At 37.9% G+C, this 21,089-nt stretch overlaps 3 protein-coding genes across 4 annotated transcripts; 2 read left to right on the top strand and 1 right to left on the bottom strand.

Moving 5' to 3' along the window:
* The first annotated feature begins 4,687 nt into the window (after nucleotides 1-4,687).
* On the top strand, nucleotides 4,688-7,967 carry LOC147474564 (putative L-type lectin-domain containing receptor kinase S.7). Of its 2 annotated transcripts, XM_086582742.1 has the most exons (3): nucleotides 4,688-5,928; nucleotides 6,136-7,165; nucleotides 7,655-7,967. In XM_086582742.1, the coding sequence occupies exons 1-3, from the start codon at nucleotides 4,861-4,863 to the stop codon at nucleotides 7,681-7,683; spliced, it is 2,127 nt and encodes a 708-aa protein (XP_086438868.1). In that variant the 5' UTR covers nucleotides 4,688-4,860; the 3' UTR covers nucleotides 7,684-7,967. The 2 variants fall into 2 exon arrangements, with proteins under 2 accessions (XP_086438868.1, XP_086438867.1); XM_086582741.1 differs by having other exon boundaries at nucleotides 4,688-7,165.
* Nucleotides 7,968-8,819: 852 nt separating this feature from the next.
* LOC147474565 (uncharacterized) lies at nucleotides 8,820-9,740 on the top strand. The gene has a single exon (XM_086585116.1). It carries the CDS (start codon nucleotides 8,820-8,822, stop codon nucleotides 9,738-9,740), a length of 921 nt encoding a protein of 306 aa, XP_086441242.1.
* Nucleotides 9,741-11,903: 2,163 nt separating this feature from the next.
* LOC147474566 (serine/threonine-protein kinase Aurora-3-like) lies at nucleotides 11,904-20,163 on the bottom strand. Its single transcript, XM_086585117.1, has 7 exons — nucleotides 20,051-20,163; nucleotides 19,900-19,936; nucleotides 18,909-19,148; nucleotides 18,729-18,824; nucleotides 12,566-12,780; nucleotides 12,400-12,472; nucleotides 11,904-12,310 (listed from the first exon to the last, which is right to left on the bottom strand). Exons 1-7 carry the CDS (start codon nucleotides 20,161-20,163, stop codon nucleotides 12,206-12,208), a joined length of 879 nt encoding a protein of 292 aa, XP_086441243.1. The 3' UTR covers nucleotides 11,904-12,205.
* Nucleotides 20,164-21,089: the final 926 nt, after the last annotated feature.

Consider the following 21,089-nt stretch of genomic DNA (forward strand, 5'->3'; position numbering starts at 1 on the left):
GTTCTTAAGACAGGTCCAACACAATCTCCTATCTTTCTAAGACGGTCCAGTCCAACCATCCAATGCAGATGGAGTTAGCCTAATCTGAACGTCTTTTATTTTAAAGTTGGTTCTAATGAACCATTCTTAAGACAGGTCCAACATAATTTCCTATCTTTCTAAGACGGTCCAGTCCAACCATCCAATGTAGATGGAGTTAGCCAAATCTGAACGTCTTTTATTTTAAAGTTGGTTCTAATGAACCGTTCTTAAGACAGGTCCAACACAATTTCCTATCTTTCTAAGACGGTCCAAATCCAACCATCCAATGCAGATGGAGTTAGCCTAATGAACGCGTCTTTTTATTTTAAAGTTGGTTCTAATGAACTGTTCTTAAGACAGGTCCAACACAATTTCCTATCTTTCTAAGACGGTCCAGTCCAACCATCCAATGCAGATGGAGTTAGCCTAATCTGAACGTCTTTTATTTTAAAGTTGGTTCTAATGAACCGTTCGTAAGACAGGTCCAACACAATTTCCTATCTTTCTAAGACGTTCCAGTCCAACCATCCAATGCAGATGGAGTTAGCCTAATCTGAACGTCTTTTATTTTTAGGTTAGTTTTGATCAAAATTAAAACTCTAACTAATTTGAAATTTTGGCAAAATGTTTCAGACCAATACATGTAAACAATGAAAGTCGAAACATCAAAATTAAAATATGTAAAATGTTTGGTTCCAAAATATATAAGAAACTCAATTCCATTCTATCAAAGTCTTTACAAAAACTTTTCATCGCAAAAAATGTTTCTTCATGTATCCTCTGTAAAAGTATAAAATATTTCAAACATCTATTTGCCCAACTACACTAATTGACAAAAATTGGATCTCCTTCGAAAGCCTCCGCTTGAGCAATCCCTTGAACATTCAACCCTTGGAATGCCTCCACACAGGTTTTCACTAGAATTTCCCAGTCTTTTGCTATTTCTAGACTATTCCTGCTCCAAAACAACACTATTTTTGGAATTGGGCAACCATCTTTCAAATCTAGTTTAATGTAATGATTACTATTAACATAACCGATCCCAAGCACATTAACATTATTTAGATCCACTGGGATCTCATAGGGAGAAAGGTATAACAATATGATGTAGAGAACTGTACAAGCACAACGTCAAATCTCGACGCAAACAAATACCTAGTAATAGGCATATCCATCCATTTGTTCCTCTTGGCACGAGTTCTCTTCTTTTTCCTTATCCTTTTATTTAATCCATCAACAGCTTCCTGGGAAAATATCCTCACATAATATTCCTCATTTGACATTAACTCACTTAATAACTCTTGTCTCATCCAAAACCAGTCGGTTTCTTTTCTTCCCAAAGCCAAGCAGAGAGCCCTGAAACCACAATTTCCATCACCGACAGGGTGTCTTCAAAACCAACAATAAACTGTAGAAATTCTCGCGGAAAACACATTTTATATCCAGATTAAGCAATGGAGCAACTGACATCAAAACTCAGTTTCTTCTTCCCCTTTGAAACATATGGTTTGGCATTGGGCTTCGTTATAGATTGTGGAGTCACAGGTGGAGCATCTGGAGGATGCTCAATTTCATTAATGGAGCAACCAACATCAATATTTTGTTTCTTCCTCTTTGAAACATATGGTTTAGCCTTGGGCTTCGTTATAGATTGTGGAGTCATGGGTGGAGCATTTGGAGGATGTTCAATTTCATTAATGGAGCAACCAACATCAAAATTTGGTTTCTTCCTCTTTGGAACAAATGGTTTGGCCTTGGGCTTCGTTATGGATTGTGGAGTCATGGGTGGAGCATCCGGAGGGTACTCAAACCATGACGGATCTCGAGTAGTTGACCACTCTTCTTTTGCTGGCCTCTTCTTAGTATTGCCCTTAGGACGGCCTTTTGGTGTAGCATCCTCCTTTGGTGGCTCCAATGATGAACTTTCAGGCGTTGCAAGTTCCATGAGCATCTTTATCATAGATCTCTACTGGTCTTCAGAAGTCGATCCTAGTCGTTGAATAAATAAATCCATAGCTGGTTTGTAATCAACACCAATGGGATCACTAGCTTTCGGTTCAATAGACAACTTTTTCCAAAATTCATCAATTTTAGAAAGAGGTATTCTACACCCTTTTTGTTTGAGTATCACTAACTCATGCGCACACAGCAACCCGTGTGAAGTACGCAAAGTGTGGTCGCAAACACTATCATCTACCCCAATGACATCTATACGTCTCATATCTTCCAAAATCAAATCTAAAGCTCTCTTTGAAATAAATCCTCTAAGCTCACTAAAAAACTCGCCATTTGCTTGCTCGTCTTTGAAATCTAGTTAAACTCCTCTCAAAAGAGGCTCTAATTTAGCTCATCTCCATATTGATAACCTGGATGGATCAATTTCCACATTCCAAGAAAATCATGTTTGCATGTCCCTTCAAGCTCGGCCAAATGAGCATGCAATCCTTCCACCCTATTCGTCGTAGTGTTTCCATAGTGCTTTTGTTGGTCTATCCAGTAAGCAACAAATGCTTCTTTGTAAGGCAACCATGTTCTACGCAAATATTGGATAAGCACAAGATAGTCTTTAAAAGCTAATTCTATATAAGCAAACTTTCTCAAAAAACCCTCCTATGTCTTTGACTTTACCACATTAGTCCACATGGCACAAAGTTTATTTATGTTTTGCTCGTCACTGAGAATATTTTTTCCCATTTTCAAGACACATTGGGAAATGTGCCATCGACACAAGTGCTTCTTTGCATTTGGAAAGACTACATCGGATGCATTCTTCAAAGCTAGCTCCCTATCAGTCACAATCAACACTGGAACTTCAGGCATGAGTATCTCTCGAAACCTTTCCAATGCCCAAGTGTAGTCATACTCTTTTTCCTTTTCCATCAACACATGACATGCAGTGAAAGTCATATTGGTCGATGTCACTCCTGCAATCTCTAACAACTTGAAATGATACTTGTTTGTCCTATACGTACAATCCATGAGAAAATTTTGGTTAAAAGTCTTAGCCATTTGGATCGAACCCGGATGGGCCCAAAACAATTTGCAAACCTCATTGCTACCTTCTCGACATTTACTGTACTCCACATATCCATTTTCCCTTAACAATCTACCCAACTCTTGAAACTGTGTTCTATTTTTCATTTCATCAAGTCTAATTCTGTGTCTTGCATTATACATTTGTCTCATAGAGGACGAGTTTAATATATCTCTTGCTTTGACAGCATTCATGACCTCTTTTGGTTTGACTCCAACTCTACTCATCTCAGATACAAGAATCATTTCCATATTATTAAACCTTCCATAGTTTTTGCCATCCCATGATTATGATGACCACAATCAACTCTTAGTGTCCATCTATCTAAACTACCACGTTCAAAACACGCTTTTAATTTAAAATGACAATTCATCTTTTTTGTTCCAGTCTTTCTCACTACCTTCTCGTTTGCTTCTACCTTTTTATGAGATCGAAATTTACCACCACGCTCACATATCAAAATAAGTCTAGGAGCCTTCCCACCAATTGCATTTTGAGATTTCCCAGTGACGATAATAGCTCCCACTTCACTTCCTTTATGTTATGTCCAATCAATCAAATTTTGACGACTATCAAATACCTATAAATCAATTTAAGTATTCATTAATCCATGGGTAAGAAGGTATTAAATCAAAAAAGTAAGTTTCAAAACATATATTCATCCATGCATACCATGTTGGTGTTAAAATGTTCGGTTTGATCTATATAGTGCTCCTCCGAAGATGTATTTGAATTTTGTGAAGTCCGAAGTGCATCAATTGGTACCTCATTGTGATCAGATAGAGGATCCTATAACATTTACTGATGAATTATAATGTTAGCTAAAAATTTGTCACAAGAAAAATATGGGATATCTATCAAAGTAACTAAAGAGACGACCAAATTAGATCATCCTAATGCTTCATAAGCCGCTCGGTTGCCAGAGAGTCTTAGAAAGTTAGTTGGCTGGGACGCCTCGAACGTAAGACTATTCCCATTTCCCAACACTCACTATTCAAATCAACCATTAAACGGAAGAGATCGTCCTTATAGATTGAGTTTGCATAAATACTTTGTAATCACATTTTGTACAAGTCGTCCTCATAATGATTTCATAATAAATTGATATTGGAATCATTATGAACAATAGTTGTATATGGAGTTACCTCGTCTTGGTCGCCGTCTTGGTCACTTGATTGAAATTTCTCTTCATTAAATAGTTCATTTTTCACATTAAAAACATTATATGCCCATTCCATTTCACTCAATGTCATCAAAAAAAAAATGAAAACAAAAAGATGGGTTGTAAATAGAAATAGAATAAAAGAAGATGAATATGTGTAGAGAAAGAAGAGATGTGTGGGTTAAGTTTATTTGGATTGGAAAATGAGAGGAGTGGAAAAAAAAAGTGTGGGTTTAAAGAAGGTTTCTTGAGAGAGTAAAAAGACAAAAGTTGAAATTTATGTGTTTTCACTTTTTAAGTGGAGTCTGCCTAAGAGATTATTTGGGGACATATCTGGTATTAAATTTTTTTAAAATGGGGTCTGTCTTGAGATATATGGGGTCTGTATATAGCAATTCACTAAAATATATGTATCCCATTTTCTTGAAGTCAATGAATTGTCAGGTTTGTCTTCTTCATCGTATTGCAACCCTCATCATATAATAAAAACATTCACAAGCACTTCACCATTAATCATTGTATGCTTTACCAAAAAATAAATAAAAATTAATTATTTGACGCTATTCGCATTTTTTATACTTAGAGCTGTCCAACTCATGCGCCAAAAGACAACAAAGTCTTGGGTTACCGTTACAAGAGATGAATGAACCCAATCTCTTTTTTCTTCAAGTTCAAACCGCCCACGCGCCCATTTTCTAACCGTTTACACCCCCCATACCCTTTTCCAACTCCACATCACCACAACAAGATTCCCTCATTTCAGTTGTTGTCTCGTTTCTTGTTCTTTGTTCATTCATTCCCACCACCTCGTTTTCAGTTCTTGCACTTCAAACAGTTGCAACCCTTCTTCTGGCTTTCTTCTTTCTTCACAATGACTTCAAGAAAGCTTCTTCATCTCCTTTTCATCACATTCTTTTTCTTGAAACTTAACTTCCCATCATGCGGTGAAGCTGCAGAGGATTTCAGTTTCGACTTTGCTTCATTCAGTTTACGAAACCTCACACTTCTTGGTGATTCCTACCTCAGGAATGGAGTTGTTGGACTCACAAGAGAGCTTGGTGTACCTTCTTCAAGTTCTGGTTCAGTTCTTTGCACTACCCCCATACCATTTTTCGACCCGGAGACAAATATCTCCGCTTCTTTCTCCACAAGATTCTCTTTCTCCATTACCAATGCTAGTCCTGGTTCTTTTGGTGATGGTTTGGCTTTCTTTCTATCTTCTGATAGTCAAACTCTTGGAAGCTCAGGTGGTTATTTGGGTCTTGTTAATTCCTCTCAACTGACCAAGAACAAGTTCTTTGCTATCGAATTCGATACCCGTTTAGATGCTTTGTTCAATGACCCAAACGATAATCACATTGGCTTGGATCTTGAAAGTCTGATTTCTATTCAGACTGCTGATGTTTCTTCAAGAGGGATTGATCTCAAAAGTGGAAATTCCATTACTGCGTGGATCGATTATGATAACATTCGCAAGGCGTTGAAGGTTTGGATGAGTTACTCAAGTTTCAAGCCTGATAATCCAGTCTTGTCGGTAGAGGGTTTCGATCTTTCCAAGTATTACCAAGAGTTTATGTTTGTGGGGTTCTCTGCGTCGACAGAAGGAAGTACTGAGCGTCATCTTATTGAGGAATGGACTTTTCGGACTCGTGGACTACAATCTTTGATTCCGAGGCGTTCTAGCCACCCACACAATGTGTCTGATAATTCTGTGAGTACTTCTACTTCGATTCCAGTAATTCCCATTCCTAGTTCTAGTAATAATAAGCGCAAGAAGCTCGGTCTAGGCCTTGGTCTAGCTGGTCCTGCATTTGTTTGCTTAGCTCTTGTGGTTTTTGGTTGGATTTCAGTGAAAAAACTCAAGAAAGCTAATGCTGATAACAGCTTCAAACCTGAGCTTCTAAATAGTCCTAGACAGTTTCCTTACACAGAATTAAAGGAGGCCACAAAGGGGTTTCACTCTAGCCGAATTTTAGGTTATGGATCATTTGGGACTGTTTACAAAGCCGTTTGCACTCAGTCAGGAGCAACATTCGCTGTGAAAAGATCGAAACATACACACGAAGGTAAAACCGAATTCATTGCTGAATTGTCTATAATAGCTTGTTTGAGACACAAAAATCTAGTTCAACTCCAAGGTTGGTGTTGCGAGAAAGGTGAGTTGCTGCTCGTTTACGAATATATGCCTAATGGGAGCCTTGATAAGGTTCTCTATGAAGAACCAGAAGTTGGGATCTCCCTTCCTTGGCCTCAGAGGTACAACATTGCAGTTGGAATTGCTTCAGTTCTGACCTACCTACACCAAGAATGTGAACAGCAAGTTATTCACAGAGATATAAAGACTAGCAATATAATGTTGGATGGAAATTATAATGCAAGGTTGGGGGATTTTGGCCTTGCAAGGCTCATGGAGCATGACAAGAGTCCTGTTTCAACACTAACTGCAGGGACAATGGGGTACCTTGCTCCGGAGTATCTCCAGTACGGAAAAGCGACAGAGAAAACAGATGTTTTCAGTTTTGGTGTTGTTGTACTTGAAGTGGCTTGTGGAAGGAGGCCTATTGAGAAAGAACAAAACAGTCAGAAAATGGTTAATTTGGTCGACTGGGTATGGGGTCTGCACTCTGAGGGAAATCTCATCGAAGCAGCAGACAAGAGATTGAATAGGGAGTTTGTGGAGGAAGGAATGATTAAGCTTCTGCTTGTCGGTTTGAGCTGTGCAAACCCGTCAAGCACAGAGAGACCTTCAATCAGGAGGGTCCTCCAAATTCTCAACAGTGAGGCAGAGCTTCTTTCCGTTCCTAAGACAAAACCAAGCCTGACCTTCTCTTCCAGTTTACCATTGAGTATTGAGGATATTGTTTCAGACTGTGAAAAGAGCGAGAGTGCCAGCCCGGAGAAAAGTGTGAAAGCCAGCAGCCCCTCGTATAGAATCTCCATCAGTTGCGGTAACCTCCATTCTTTCTAATTTTAATTATACTACTGCTTTGGATTCATACTGATCATATTAGTCTCATTTTACTACTTTTTTACAAGATAGGTAACTCCTAAAACCCTTTCAACATTGTCTGGCCTGAGTTTATGACATAATAGACACCTCCTGGCCTCTGACCTTATGGAACTATATTAATGTCCCCTGTAAAACCAAGTCCAAGAAGCTTGCCTCAACATTTTTAAACTTGTGTCGACCCATAGCTAGACTTTCAATGTAACTAGAGTCTAGGAGTTTTAGACTTGATTGCAGCTTTACTGTAGATCAGGCTTTTGTCCAAGAAGCTTGCCTCGACATTGTTTAACCTGAGTCCTCCCATAGCTAGACATTCCATGTAAAAAGTTTTTTCAGACTGTATTGCTGTTTATGGCGTTTGATACAACCTATAAAGTTGGAGAAAACGAAAGGAACTCATAACGTGCTCGTTCTTATTTCTTTGTTTCAGAGGAAAGCTATGGGATGACAAGAATCTGAAGTTAGTTGACATAACAAAGCTAGTGATCCAGATTACAGTGCAAATCGAGCGGAGCGTCCAGATTACTATGCTGAACTTGTAGTTAATTTTCACTTACAACTTGAGTTGGAACAATCCTCAGGCTGTATTTTCTGTTAATCTTTACATATCTTTGTTTCCAATTCATATTGATGTGTAGATAAGTTCTGTCAGCATACAATCCTTACCAAGCTATACTGAACCTGTACTTTTAGTTTCACTTACAACTTGAGTTATAAGAATCCTATGGCTGTATTTTCTGTTAGTCTTTACATTTCTTTGTTGTTCAAAATCATGTCGATGCACAAAAGTTCAATCACAGGTTGCAAAGCATATTGGGTTATCAAACATATCGTACATAGATATGAATTCTCAAAGATATATAGCAGACCTTGACAAGGCTGTATTCTCTTTTAATCTATACATTTCTTTGCTGTTATGGTTCACCAGAATGTAACTTTGGTCGTTTATCAGGATGGGAAACATTTTGTTCTTAAAGCACTATTGTTTCTTTCTTTTTGATGACTAGATGTGTTCAACCCCCCAGCCCCTCCTTCAAAGTTGAAAAGAACCAACTTTATATATATCCACTGCAGTTCACCATAAAACTAAATTCAAGTCAAGACCTAATATATACGCAATATTGGGTAATGAACTTGGAATGTTGGCACGAGCTCAGATAGTTTATAGAAATGAATTTACTATAAACTAAAAACAAGCGCATGGTATTCTCCATACTCCATTCAACAGCGTATATACATCAAACGTTTTTAAATTTGATGCAAGCAACTTCTTTCAATGGGGACTCTCCTTAGGCGAACGGGAGTCACTTAAGATTCTTCTATTTCACGATCCTGTGCTCCATATTCTTTCCTTTAGTAGCAAGTTTCTGGGTAGGATAGATACCCTTATCTGCTCTTCCCATGCTTTCCCCCCCTTTTTTTAGTAGCTTTCTTCTCTGCAACACTCACAATCTACTATATCTCATTTTATCATGGCTGATCAATCAACCATCCCCCCCACCCCTGTAGAACCCTCTCTTGGTTCTCACAGACATCACAACCCCTCTTGGAGTTCTCTTTTCCAAAATGAAGCGAGCTCTTCATCTAATCCTGATATGCTGTTGCGTAGATTTTCTTATGAACTGGTGGAGGGAGTTGCTGAGATCCCTAACAACATAGTGCATCAAGGTGTCGACTTTTGGAGCGAATATGTGGTGGGTTTCTTCATTGGAAAAAGACTGCCATTTCTATTTGTAAAGAACACACTAAGCAAAATTTGGAAGCTTAAAGGGGATTTCTCTATTTCCACTGACAAAGAACTATATTACTTCAAGTTCAACATGGAAGAAGATAGGAGAAAGGTTCTAGATGCAGAGCCAATATTTCTCGCAGGTAAACTGTTTGTTATAGCACAGTGGACCCAGGAAGTTGAAGCTCAGAAGAATGAAATAAAATCCCTTCCTATTTGGGTAAAACTAATGGATCTACCAAAAGAGTTGTGGACTGATGATGGTCTGGGGTTTGTGGCAAGCCTGGTGGGTGAGCATAAGAGAATGGATGAGCAAACTAAACGGAAACAAAGGCTTAACTATGCAAATGTCTGCGTGGTAGTTCCCATAGACTTTGATTTTAGAACTGAAGTTAAAGTAAAAATGCTGGGAAAAGAGGTAACTATAAAGCTGGAATATCCGTGGGTTCCTATTTCATGTGCTCTATGTAAAAAATATGGTCACAAGGAGAACAAATGTCCGGAGAAACCCACCCAAGTTTGGGTAAGAAAGAGTACACCGCAAGAAGTAAATAGAGGTTTGAATGTAGGTTCTACATCTAGGGAAATACCAAGTCCAGTGGAGGAAACACCAGTAGATCTGGAGGTTGAAGAGGGACAGGGGGTTTTTCATGAACAAGATAGAGCTACAGAGAATAGTCAGGCTATAGTGGTATGGAATAACAATGTTGTAAGGGAGAATCTTGAAGAATCAGTAGTACGTGCATTAATCGCAAGTCCGGTGAATGCAAGTGAATACTGGTACTGAATGGACCAAGTAGTAAATAGCTCAGTCAAAGGTACAGAGAAGGTAAGGGAAGCAGAAAAAGGGAATAGGATTACTTCTCTTTCCCAACTACCCAATAACCGAGAAAGAAATATGTACGAAGGGTTAGTTGCTGAAAATGAGGAGGTAGATGATATGGATGACCTATCAAATTATGAGGAAGAAATGTTTAATGACCACTTGCCTAAAAATAGGTCGAGGCATGAAACGTCTTCAGAGGATTGGTCAACTGTAAAGCCAAAAAGAAGCAAAAAAATCCAAGAACGTTCTTCGGGAGAAATTAAGCCTACTCTCGCAATGATAAAGAAGGTAAAGTCACTAACCAAAAACAAAAATAGGTATCTTGAAGATTATACAAAAGAGTTTTGGGACGACACTATGGGACTCACATATGTGTGTTGTGCTTGTGGGTGTTTTTTCTGTGACTATGAGAAAATGCAACTTCATCTTAGGAAAGATCATCCTAAGATAGTAAAGCAATTGAAGGCTAAAAAGTAGGAGATCAAATGAGATGATTCCTATGAATACTTGCTTGTGGTATGTGTAATGTCATTTGTGTGAGGGCTTCATGCCTGTTGTAGTCTTTGTATGCTCCCTTTGTCTTTGATTGGGGCTTGTGGATTGAAGGCAGATGGTCCCTCAAGCTATGGTTGATGGGGTTGCTGATTGTGGTTTTATGCCAGTGTATGGAGAAATCCCAAGTGTTTTAGGTTTGATGCCTTAGGTTATGTGTACCTCCTAATGACCATACTCTTAGGGAGGGTATGTAATGCTTCTCTATGTGCAATAAATAGGTGGGGGTCTGCCTTAACCCCAGCAAACTCTTCAAAAAAAAAAAAAAAAAAAAATTGATGCAAAAACATCTGCAGCTCCGCGCGTCACAAGCTCCTTTGCAGAAGATAGTTGAGTAACCATGGTACATAGCTTGAAGAGGTATCAAAAGATAGTCGACTTTGACCAAAGTTTGGAGGCCGTTAGCCTCTCACCCTAGGTTACATTGACACGCCGTATCGGACACGGATACAAATTGTCGGACACGGCAAAATATCAAAATTTGAGGTAAATTACATGCAATATGTGTCCAACACTGACACGTGGATACGTATGCGACGGGGATTTTTTTCAAAATATGGCGTGTCCATGTAACCTAGCTCTCACCATAACTTCTGCAGTCCTCGGATCCTTATGACAGAGTAAGTGTACTATTACATAACAAATTTCCCATATTTGTGGAACAAGCAAGATATGCTTCAAAGTAAGAGAACCAGTTGGGGAAGAAGACTAGATTTGTATCCTATTAAGGAAAAAACCATTTACAAGAGCATTATCAATAATCATTGCCAGAATATGGAGATAGCTCAAAATTCGGGTTAAGTTTCAGTGTCAGATTCCCATTTGGATATTGGATGGCGAAAGTAGTGAAATCTGCAGGAAAATAACCCTGATGAGCATGCGTATACCTTTGATAATCTGCAGAGGTGTATGACCACCACGCTGGACACCTGACAAACCTGACTTTCAGTGAAATATTGATATTTGACAAACCATTGTTTCAGTTCACCCCTCGAGTGCTTGGAGGAGGAACATTGGTGAAAGAGACTTTCCATTAACACGATCGCCCCTTAAAAGAAAAAACAAAAAAAGCAAATAAATAAATAAAAATATAGAACGAGATAAACATGTTGGACTAATGGGAGTAGTAACCACAACTCTGTTCGTCATCCATAAATAGGTCGACCTCCACCTGTTGAGTTGAAAGGAGGTACGGAGGGAGCAGTAACAAATTAATACCTAGCAGTAACACAAACCTACATTTCCACTAAATTATGCAAGTGCTGAATGCTCTAAAATCTGAACCTCTGTTGTGGAACTCTTACAGTGAACAAATCACAATCTCGTTTCACATCCCCTGCCCTAGTGCCAACTTGTCAAGGATCTGCAACCCTGACTGACAAGTTATAATGCGCATAGAATACGTATTTATGACTGTACTTTGGGAGTATTCTACACAAGTCTGTCCCACACAAAAGTAATTCTCTGCCAAAGAAAATTGATAAGGAACATAGTTTCAACAATAAAACTTTGTAGTCTTTTATGCGCAAGATAAATTACTAAAAATGACCACAAAATCAGCCAATTTGGTTGTATGGTTAAGATCACAATAGGTCGTCTGATTTAAGTGATAAATTACATAAATGGAATACATTAAATCCCACTCTTACTTCGAACAAGTACAGAGTGCTGCAACATGATCAAACAGAATGACCAATATAATACAAAATGTTGCAGTGTGTACAAAACTACACAGAAGAAAACACTATATGTGCATTGGTTTACAGAAGCAAACACTATACGTCCATTGTTTTACAACAAATAAATTAGGAACATGAACCATTCCCAATTTGGTTGCAGAGCTTTGCAACGTCAGCCTTTTTAAACTTGGAACATTACGACTCGTTACAGGTACCGTCAGGGTCTGCATTCTTGATGATCCAAGGATGCTCCAGGATCTTTAGAAGGGAGAGCCTCTTCGTAGAATCCTTCACTAGAAGCTGTATTTCATTTTGCAACAATGTCAAATTGGGTTTTTTTTTCTTGTCTTTCTGTAAATTGTAAATCAAAAGCTTGTGAGCAAACTTACTCGACTGATGAGATTCTTAGCTTCCGTAGATACCTCTGGAGTGGGAGGGAAGCTCAAGTCGACCTTAAGTATCCTGTTTACCCAAAAATAATGAGCACTACATGTAATCACAACCTTGTCAAAGCAGACCTTCAACATTTAGTCAAAATTCAAAGTTGCTCTTTACCTTTTAAAAGTATCTCTCGTGTTTTCAGCTTCAAATGGTGGAGCCCCATAAAGGAACTCGTAACACAGGACACCTAGAGTCCAGTTATCAACAGCATAGTCATGAGCTTTGTTCTCCACCATTTCTGGTGCTAGATAATCCAAAGTCCCACACATGGTACGCCTTTTGCTTGTTAACTGGACTGACCATCCAAAATCAGCAATCTTTAGTCGACCCTGCAAAGAAAATGTAGTTAAATTGCAAGCTCTGATTATGCAACTATATCATGCTAAAAATGAAGCTTTCTCAGAAAACAAAACAGGTAATCTTATACAACCATGAACTGTTCCTTGATGCAGGAATAAATATACAAGTACTTAATCCAGTATTGGGAAAAAGGATGCTATAGGGCTACTCTTTTATGATAGGTAAAGCGACACGACATAGTAACAGTAAACAAACAAGAAATGCCTACAGGGTTGGTCACGGAAGACCTATAGAAATGTAAAAGAATGAAATGAGAGAGAAAAAGAAAAAAAAGAAGAATGGACTTAAAACAATCTCAACCGAAAAACATATGAAAGGATTAATCCTGAACTGAATGCAAAGGCTTCACACAATCCTCCTACAAGTCCATCTTCCCTGATGACAACACTATAAAATGAACCACCGAGTCAGCTACAGGCCTAAATAAGTTAGCACATAAGCCTCACTCCTTAGTTTGCACTCATGCCAAGAGCCTCACCATATCTCATAAAAACACAATATTGGATCCTCTTACCCAATGATAGAAAGTAAGCTAGCTTGATCTATTGAGAGAGAGAGAGAGAGCCCCATGCCATTCTAAAAGACTAAGACATTACTGGCTCCCCATGACATTCTTCATTTTCTTCCACTGTTTGCCAAAGAAATATCAATTCATGGATGAACGATACAATGGCAAGAGCCTCAACAACATAGATAGCGGGTGATTCACTAGATCCCCTAACCTTGAAAGAACAGTGCAGGAAGGATCAGAAACCATATACAAAAAAATATCCCGATATTTGGGGATATCTATCCATATTTCATAAAAAGATATTTAAATATCACAATATGTTAAGAGATATATACGACTACAAATATCAATTATATTTCGATAATATTTGTGATATTTGTGATATTTATGGGTATTTGGCGATTTTTGACGATATTTTGTATATATAACAATTTTATTTAATATTTACCATTATATTTCAAATAAATATAAATAATGTATCATGATATATCAATAAATATCCACAATATCTACGATATTTGTCGATATTTTAGATATATCCACGATATTTGCATATAAAACAATGTCAAATACCCCCAAAAAGAGAGATATATCCACGATACATATCCAGAAATTGAATATCGATAAATACCCATATCCTAATATTTTGTACTATGTCAGAAACAATAAGGAAAATGACCACAAAGGTGTAACACATAATTACAAGACTTGGACATGCAAAGAAAAAGTTCTCACGGATAGTGGGAATTAGGGGTGGGCAATGGGCCGGGTCGGGCTAGCCCGGCCCTAAACATTTAAAGCCCTTCAAATATTAGGGCCGGGTCGGCCCCTACCTAAGGTCAAGATAGGGTCGGTCGGGCCGGTCACAAGTCTAAACCTCAAGCCTTACTCCTACCCTAAGCCTCTTTAAAGCTTTAGGGTAGGCCTATATATTTTTTTTTTACTACATCGCTTTTAAAACTCATTTATATTACAAAATGTACAATAATCTACAAACTCAAAGTCCAACCAATCTAGTAATAATCTTGTATAAGTCCAAAATTTAAAATGCACATCCACAATCTAATGGTGAAGTGCATCGAGAGTTCGAATTTGTTCTTCCTTGTACTCAAACCTCACTAAAATTACATTTTAAATTGAAATACATAGACAAATAATTATATTATCATTTTAAAGGAAGAAGTAATAGATATAAAGAAGAAACATAATAGTTTTGGTTAAAAGGGTCATGGAAGTTGTTAAACTATTTGTAATATCATAAATTATTTCTATAATAGATTCAAACAAATATAATATTACCTTTCTTCTAATTTAAAAGTGATTCAAGCTTTGTATATGGAAATGAAAATATTGGCTTTTGAACAAGTGATGGAGAAAGGTTTGAGATTACAAATGTCATTTTTCTGACAAAGGTTGTTTTTTGGTTTCTATGTTACAAATGTCCGCTCAGTATTTTGCTTTTTAATGGTGTGGAAGAAAATCTTTAGTTTTAGACTTGGCTTGGATATGAATAAAAATATAATTTATAAGAAATAAGTGAGAAAAGAAATTGAAAATAATAAGTTATGGACTTTGACTTGATGATCAAAGGAATAAAGTCTTATTTTTATTAGGCTAGTGCTCATTGTTCTTCACATTAAGTTGACAAGTTTTTGTTATATAAGACAAGTTATTGGAAGTACATTTGGGTGTAAGTGATAAATTACAAAGGACAATGTTATTTTAATTGAAAATATTTAACAAAGAGTTGGACAATTATGGTATGTGTATTTATAGTGAAAGTGTGAAACAGGGCCGGTTAGGGCTTGGTTAGGGTCGGGCCTATGTTTTAGAATCTTAGCCCTAGCCCTGCCCTAGAAGGCATTAGGGCCGGCCCGCCCGGCCCTAAACTCTGTGAGGGCTTTAGTTGTGAGGGCTTTATAAGGCTTAGGGTCGGGTCAGTCAGGGCCGGATTAGGGTCGTTAGGGCCAAATTCCCACCCCTAATGGGAATGACCACAAAGCGGTAACACACAATTACAAGACCCTACCCCGGCTTACACAAGGAACAGTAATTTCAGTCTAACATACTTTCTCCAACTTTCAAAACTATGATATCCTCAACTTCTCAAGCAAGGCATACCAAGAGATCGAAAAGAATAATTAATAAAAGATTTAAATCTTGAATCCAAAATATGAAGCTATACTTATCAACAAAGGTGTAAGAAGATATTGAGACAATTAGGGGTACCAAGTAGTGCATATTTAGCAACATTTAGCAAAATGTATTCCAACTTCGAAAAGGAGCAGAACTATCCTGCCTGAGGCCATTGGTGGAAAAGTGAAAATTTAATCCTTCCAAGAACCAAAACCTTGGAGTCTACCTCCCATCATTCAGGTTCCTCCAAAGACATGAGAAGTTACTCATCCCAAAATGTTCATCACAATTGCTTCAAAACATATAACACTAAAATATATGTAAGTTGAACACGTTAGTCCCAGATATCTCACTAGCACCGAAATTGTCTCCACTTAACCACATTGGACCAGAACAAGGTGTGGGGCTTTTCTAAAATGCCCCCATGCTAGTGACTACTTTTACTCTTGGCAATCTGGGTTCTACACACCCCAACAGAACAATCCCATGGCAACACTACTATTACCTTAAACAACTTCTCAAATCCCATAGTTCCATACCTAACTTTGATAAACAAAATCGTTGAAAGCAGCTCAAATCTCATCAACAACACATAATAGTATAAAACAATCAGAAAATTGGGTATAGGTACATAGTCAAATTTCTCAAGTTTACAGGAAATAGCAAACTTTTTTTAAGTTTTTTCTCCATAAAAACTAAAATTTGACATCTGTCTCAAATTTCAGACTGACTTTTACAATTTTGACCTTGATAAGTGCATAAATGTTATATATTTATGCTCAATTTTATATTAGTTAGTCCGTTTATTTTATTTGTTTGATTTAGTTAGTGTGTTTTTAGTGATTTTGCAGGGTTGGAGTTAACTTGATTAAAAGTGTTGAAACTGTCGAGATTTGAAAATATTAGTGTGTGTACGTTGATCTAGTTCAATGGAAGTATCCGGTGTTGGTCAAGATATTATTTGCGTGTATTGGATTTGGCCTTGTTGTCTGCTAATGAGAATTTGGGCTCGGTACCTTACTACCTCAGTGCCTGATGATCAGTAATATAGAAACAAAGCTATGGATATGAATATTTGGTGAATGCACATGAAGACGAAATTTAAGTGAGCACGTGACCTGTATTCTCTAGCTTTGACCTTTGGTTGGACTTTAAGTATTTGGCCTCAAGTATTTGAATTGAGCGAAAATGTGGTCATGAGTTTAAAGTCACATGGCTAAATTAGAAGTTAGTAAGGAGCTGTGAGTGGGAATATGGAGCGAAATTAGTTATGGCTCATGAGATTACATGACCAGCAAAGGGGTGGACCAAGAAAGACCGGAGTACCGGACCATGTGCACTCAACTCAAACTAAAGGCCAACTATCTATCCTACCTACTGGACCACCAGATTGGAACATTAGTTCCTTCTCCATTTCACTTCTCACGAACAGAACCACAAAACCCCTTTAAATTCTGGCGAATTGATCGAAATCGAACCAAACAACTAAATAACCCACACACTACATTACCATAAACTCTACTCATTCTCGCGAATAGGAAGGAAAACCCAAAACAGCATCTCCTTTAATTCGAACTTGGATCGAAACCGAAACTCTTGCGATCGATTTGAATTCCATTCAAATCAAACACCGCTAAAACCGAAAACCTCTATATATACAAGTAAAAATAAAAGGGAAGGGGGGCCCGAACCACGTACACGTAACGAAACACCGGATCTTTGGAGAGCACTTAATTGGAGCGAGGGCGTGATTTGAAATGGAAAAGAAGATTTCAAAGCGGATTACGGTTTTGTCGATGATTTCTTCTTCTTTTATTTTCGTGTTGCAAATTATCATGTCTAGCTAAATTCCAAGCTAGGGCTTAGATGAAGCCCTAGACTTGTATAGGTTTTTTTATGTTTAATTAGTTTACTGTTCTCGGAACTTAAAGATTAAACTTGATTGATTTCCTTAGATAGTAATAGGATTACTTTCATTAATTATATCTTGCATGTTTTCATGTCTCGACTAATTAATAGTTAGATTATTCTCTTATTAATATCAATGCACTACGTTTATCATCTAAATAAATCTGTGAATAGTTGTGCTATAAAAATACAACTCTTGCTAGGGATTTATATTTTCGTTTGCTGAAATCCAATCAATCTAATAAATATAAGAGCTTCATGATCATATCTTCGAGAAAACTAGGGTTACCTTTCCCTTGTGCTACTTGTAATTAAAAGAGAACTTCAAAATTAATTAAACTAAGATAATCTACAACGGTCTATGATGGATTCGAAAGCCTTAGTGTTTTCGTCATTGATAGTTAATCTATATTTTTATTGGTTTCGTAGTTAATAGTTTAATTGCATTGCTTAGTCAATAGTTAAATTAAATCATACATCAAAAATCCGGTAAAATTAGTTAAGTATAATTTTAATACCCGTTTGTCCGAAATAGCAATCCCTGTGGGATCGATCCGTTCTCTGCAACTATTTTCAACGATAGCTGTACAATTGCGGTTTAACTAGGGTTAGATTAGTCTAATTAATTTAGACCGACTAAATTTCTATTAGACTTCTTTTATTAGTCCCAACTAAAGAAGCCAACTACCAACAAAAAAAAAGCTACGAACTAAATCAGTTACCAAAAGAGTAGTGGGTTAACCAAAATAACTATAATTCATTCGAAATCTACAAAATTCCAATTAAAAGTGAGATGAATTTCTGGAGAGACTAAAACAATGTGGAAAACATCAACTTCAAAAACGGAAAAAATATATGTTGATTGCAACTAATTTCAATACAGCTTTAACAATTTAAAATGCATCTCTGATAATTTTGAATAGCATGTTTAAGCTTTGTTTGATATAATTCAAATTGTGAAATTGTGAAAAGACAAATGGGTTTTTTTTTATAAGACAATTGTATTATTTGATTGCAGTACATCTTGAAGCAATACACACGCACCCTTGCCTGATGAGTGGCCTCGATTGACACACACACCTACAGCCTGAGCACATTAGATTTTAGTATTATTTATTTGTGGAAAAAATTGGCAGTTACAAATAAAAGGATAAAAAAGAGAAATAAGAAATTTTAAAAACAGTAAATACACCCAAAAAGTGACGTGTTGCTAAAGTTGGAGTAGAATCAAAAGATAATATTGGTCTTTCTCTAGACAAAAAGCACACTAAAGAAAGTGTCTCGAGCCCAATTTCTAGATAAAACAATCACACTATGCATAATAATACAATTATTATAAATTAAGCGCATAATGAATAATACCTCGAAGTCGAGCAACAAGTTCTCAGGCTTAATATCTCTGTGTATCACGTGCTTCTCATGACAGTAAGCTAAAGCTTTCGTAAGACTTGCAATATACTACAGAAAACAAAAGAATTACGATACTACTAACGCAAAAACCAAGCCATCCATGCATGCATTAGTAAGTTTACGTATATTTACCGTTGCAGCTTGGTTCTCAGATAAGTGACCACATTTACTAAGAACCTTATAAAGCTCTCCTCTATGTGCATACTCAAGAATCAAGAAAATACGTTCAGCATCATGAAACCATCCAAATAAACGTAGCACGTTCGGGTGGTGACTACTCTGAATTTCCATTTCTCGTCCCAGTTGTTTGTTCAGTCTGTATTTTTCTATCTGGTCTTTGAATATTACTTTGAGGGCAATTATGTACTTGCTCTGAGTGAAACCATTTTGAAAAATGCCTCCGATTTTCAGATGATGTGAAGAAAGAGGACGAGTGTGTTTTCTTCGTTTGAAATTCAAATAATTTAAGACGTGACCCTCGGGCCTCAGCCCACTAAGGTTTTAAAGTTGGGCCGGACGGAATGAAGGATTCTTGAGTTAGTTTGTTGATTAATTTGTATTAGTTGGACGGGGATGTGGCACATAACTCAAATTATCTGCTTAATGGATCATTTCTCGCATCCCTTTTGATTGAATGGCGTATTGACAATATAATTAAATACCATAGTGTAATGGAGTAATATCCTCATTAAAGAATATTAAGCACGCGTTAAGCATAAGTAGAGATCGCTGCGCAATCAGGACATCGTTCTCCAAGATCGACTCGCGAGCAGCTCGCTTAAGAACGTCCCAAGAAGACTGAACGACTTAGAGCAGCACGCTTCGAATAAAGACATTTTCCTTAATCCAAAGGTAATCATTACTAGAGCCATATCTGTACTTCCAATTACCGGGAATTATGAACTACTGCACCCACTCCTAATAATCACCGCCTTCCTACTATAACCAACCTAACACTCATTCGTAATCTCCACCATACATGTGTACAAGGGAGTACACATGTCCCGAAGATCAACACTCTCTTGTGCCTATAAATACCACCTACATGAACTACGTGAGACCTGATTCTTCTCTCCCCCCAGAATCAAGAGAAGATACGTAGGCAGTTTGCTACTTAGCGAACTTGGTCTTTCCCAAATCCAATCCTCTTCTTCTTCCTCCTGTATATGTAAGGGAAAAATGCACCTTTACACAAATCAAACACCAAAAAACCAAAAGTCTCAAGCCCACGAAGCATGGCAAGCCTCGAAGCTCAAGTTCAAAGCCTCGCGAACCAGCTAGGTTTGACCAATGAGAGCATTTCCTTGCTCCGGCAGGAAAATGCTGCTCTTCGTGCACAAGTCGACGCACAACAACAACCAGCTGGGAACGTTGCTAAGAACGGCATCAATGAAGTTAATCAGCAAATTAACGAACTATCGCAAAGAATCGGTCAAAGCGCAATGAGAAAAGACGCAACCCAGATCGTCCAGAAAATGCTCAAGACGTACCATGTATCGCCATTCACCACGGAGGTACTAAATAAACCCTCTCCTCAGAATTTCGTTCAGCCACGTTTTCCGATGTATGACGACAGCACATGCCCTGGGCAACATGTGGCTCGTTATATCCAAAGCTTGGCATTATATAGTGCACCAGAGTTCGATCATCTCCACTGTCGCTTGTTCCCTACCAGTCTCAAGGATGGAGCACTCGATTTGTTCTTCTCACTCGAGCCAGACTCGATAAAGACCTTCGAGCAACTCACCGATTCATTTGCTAGCCAGTATGTGCCTAACAGACTAAAGAAAGCTGATCTAGACTCGCTGTTCCAGCTCTCACTTGGCGAAGACGAAACAATTCATGAATTTTTAGGTCGGTTCAAAGTCGAACTACTGTGCATGGAAGCAGGATTGAAAGAGTCTTTCGCCACCTTGGCATTTTACAACGCTTGCCGTGTGCGCAACACGACACTCGCCAGATCGCTGATGAAAGAGCATCTCGAGACTTTATCCGAGTTGTACGCTTGAGTCAACAAGTATATAAAGTTGCAAGAAGGCCTGAAGCGTCAAGGCCTATCAGAAGAAGAAGAGGTCGCAACAATATCAGATGACCCCTCAGTCTCCAAAAACCGCCCCCGACAACAAGAGAGGAAGCCGGGTAACATAATGAATAACAACCGCGAGCTCACCGTCCTGACACGCTCGCCCAGTCACATCCTAGAAAAGATCAAGTGAGCTTCATATTTCCGACCTGATGTGCGGCAACCAGTGGACCGACCCGACAAACCGTATTGCACATTTCACCGAGCCAAATGTCACGAGACTGATACAT

Source organism: Coptis chinensis, chromosome 9, assembly GCF_015680905.1.
Source record: "Coptis chinensis isolate HL-2020 chromosome 9, ASM1568090v1, whole genome shotgun sequence".
Taxonomy (NCBI): Eukaryota; Viridiplantae; Streptophyta; class Magnoliopsida; order Ranunculales; family Ranunculaceae; genus Coptis; species Coptis chinensis.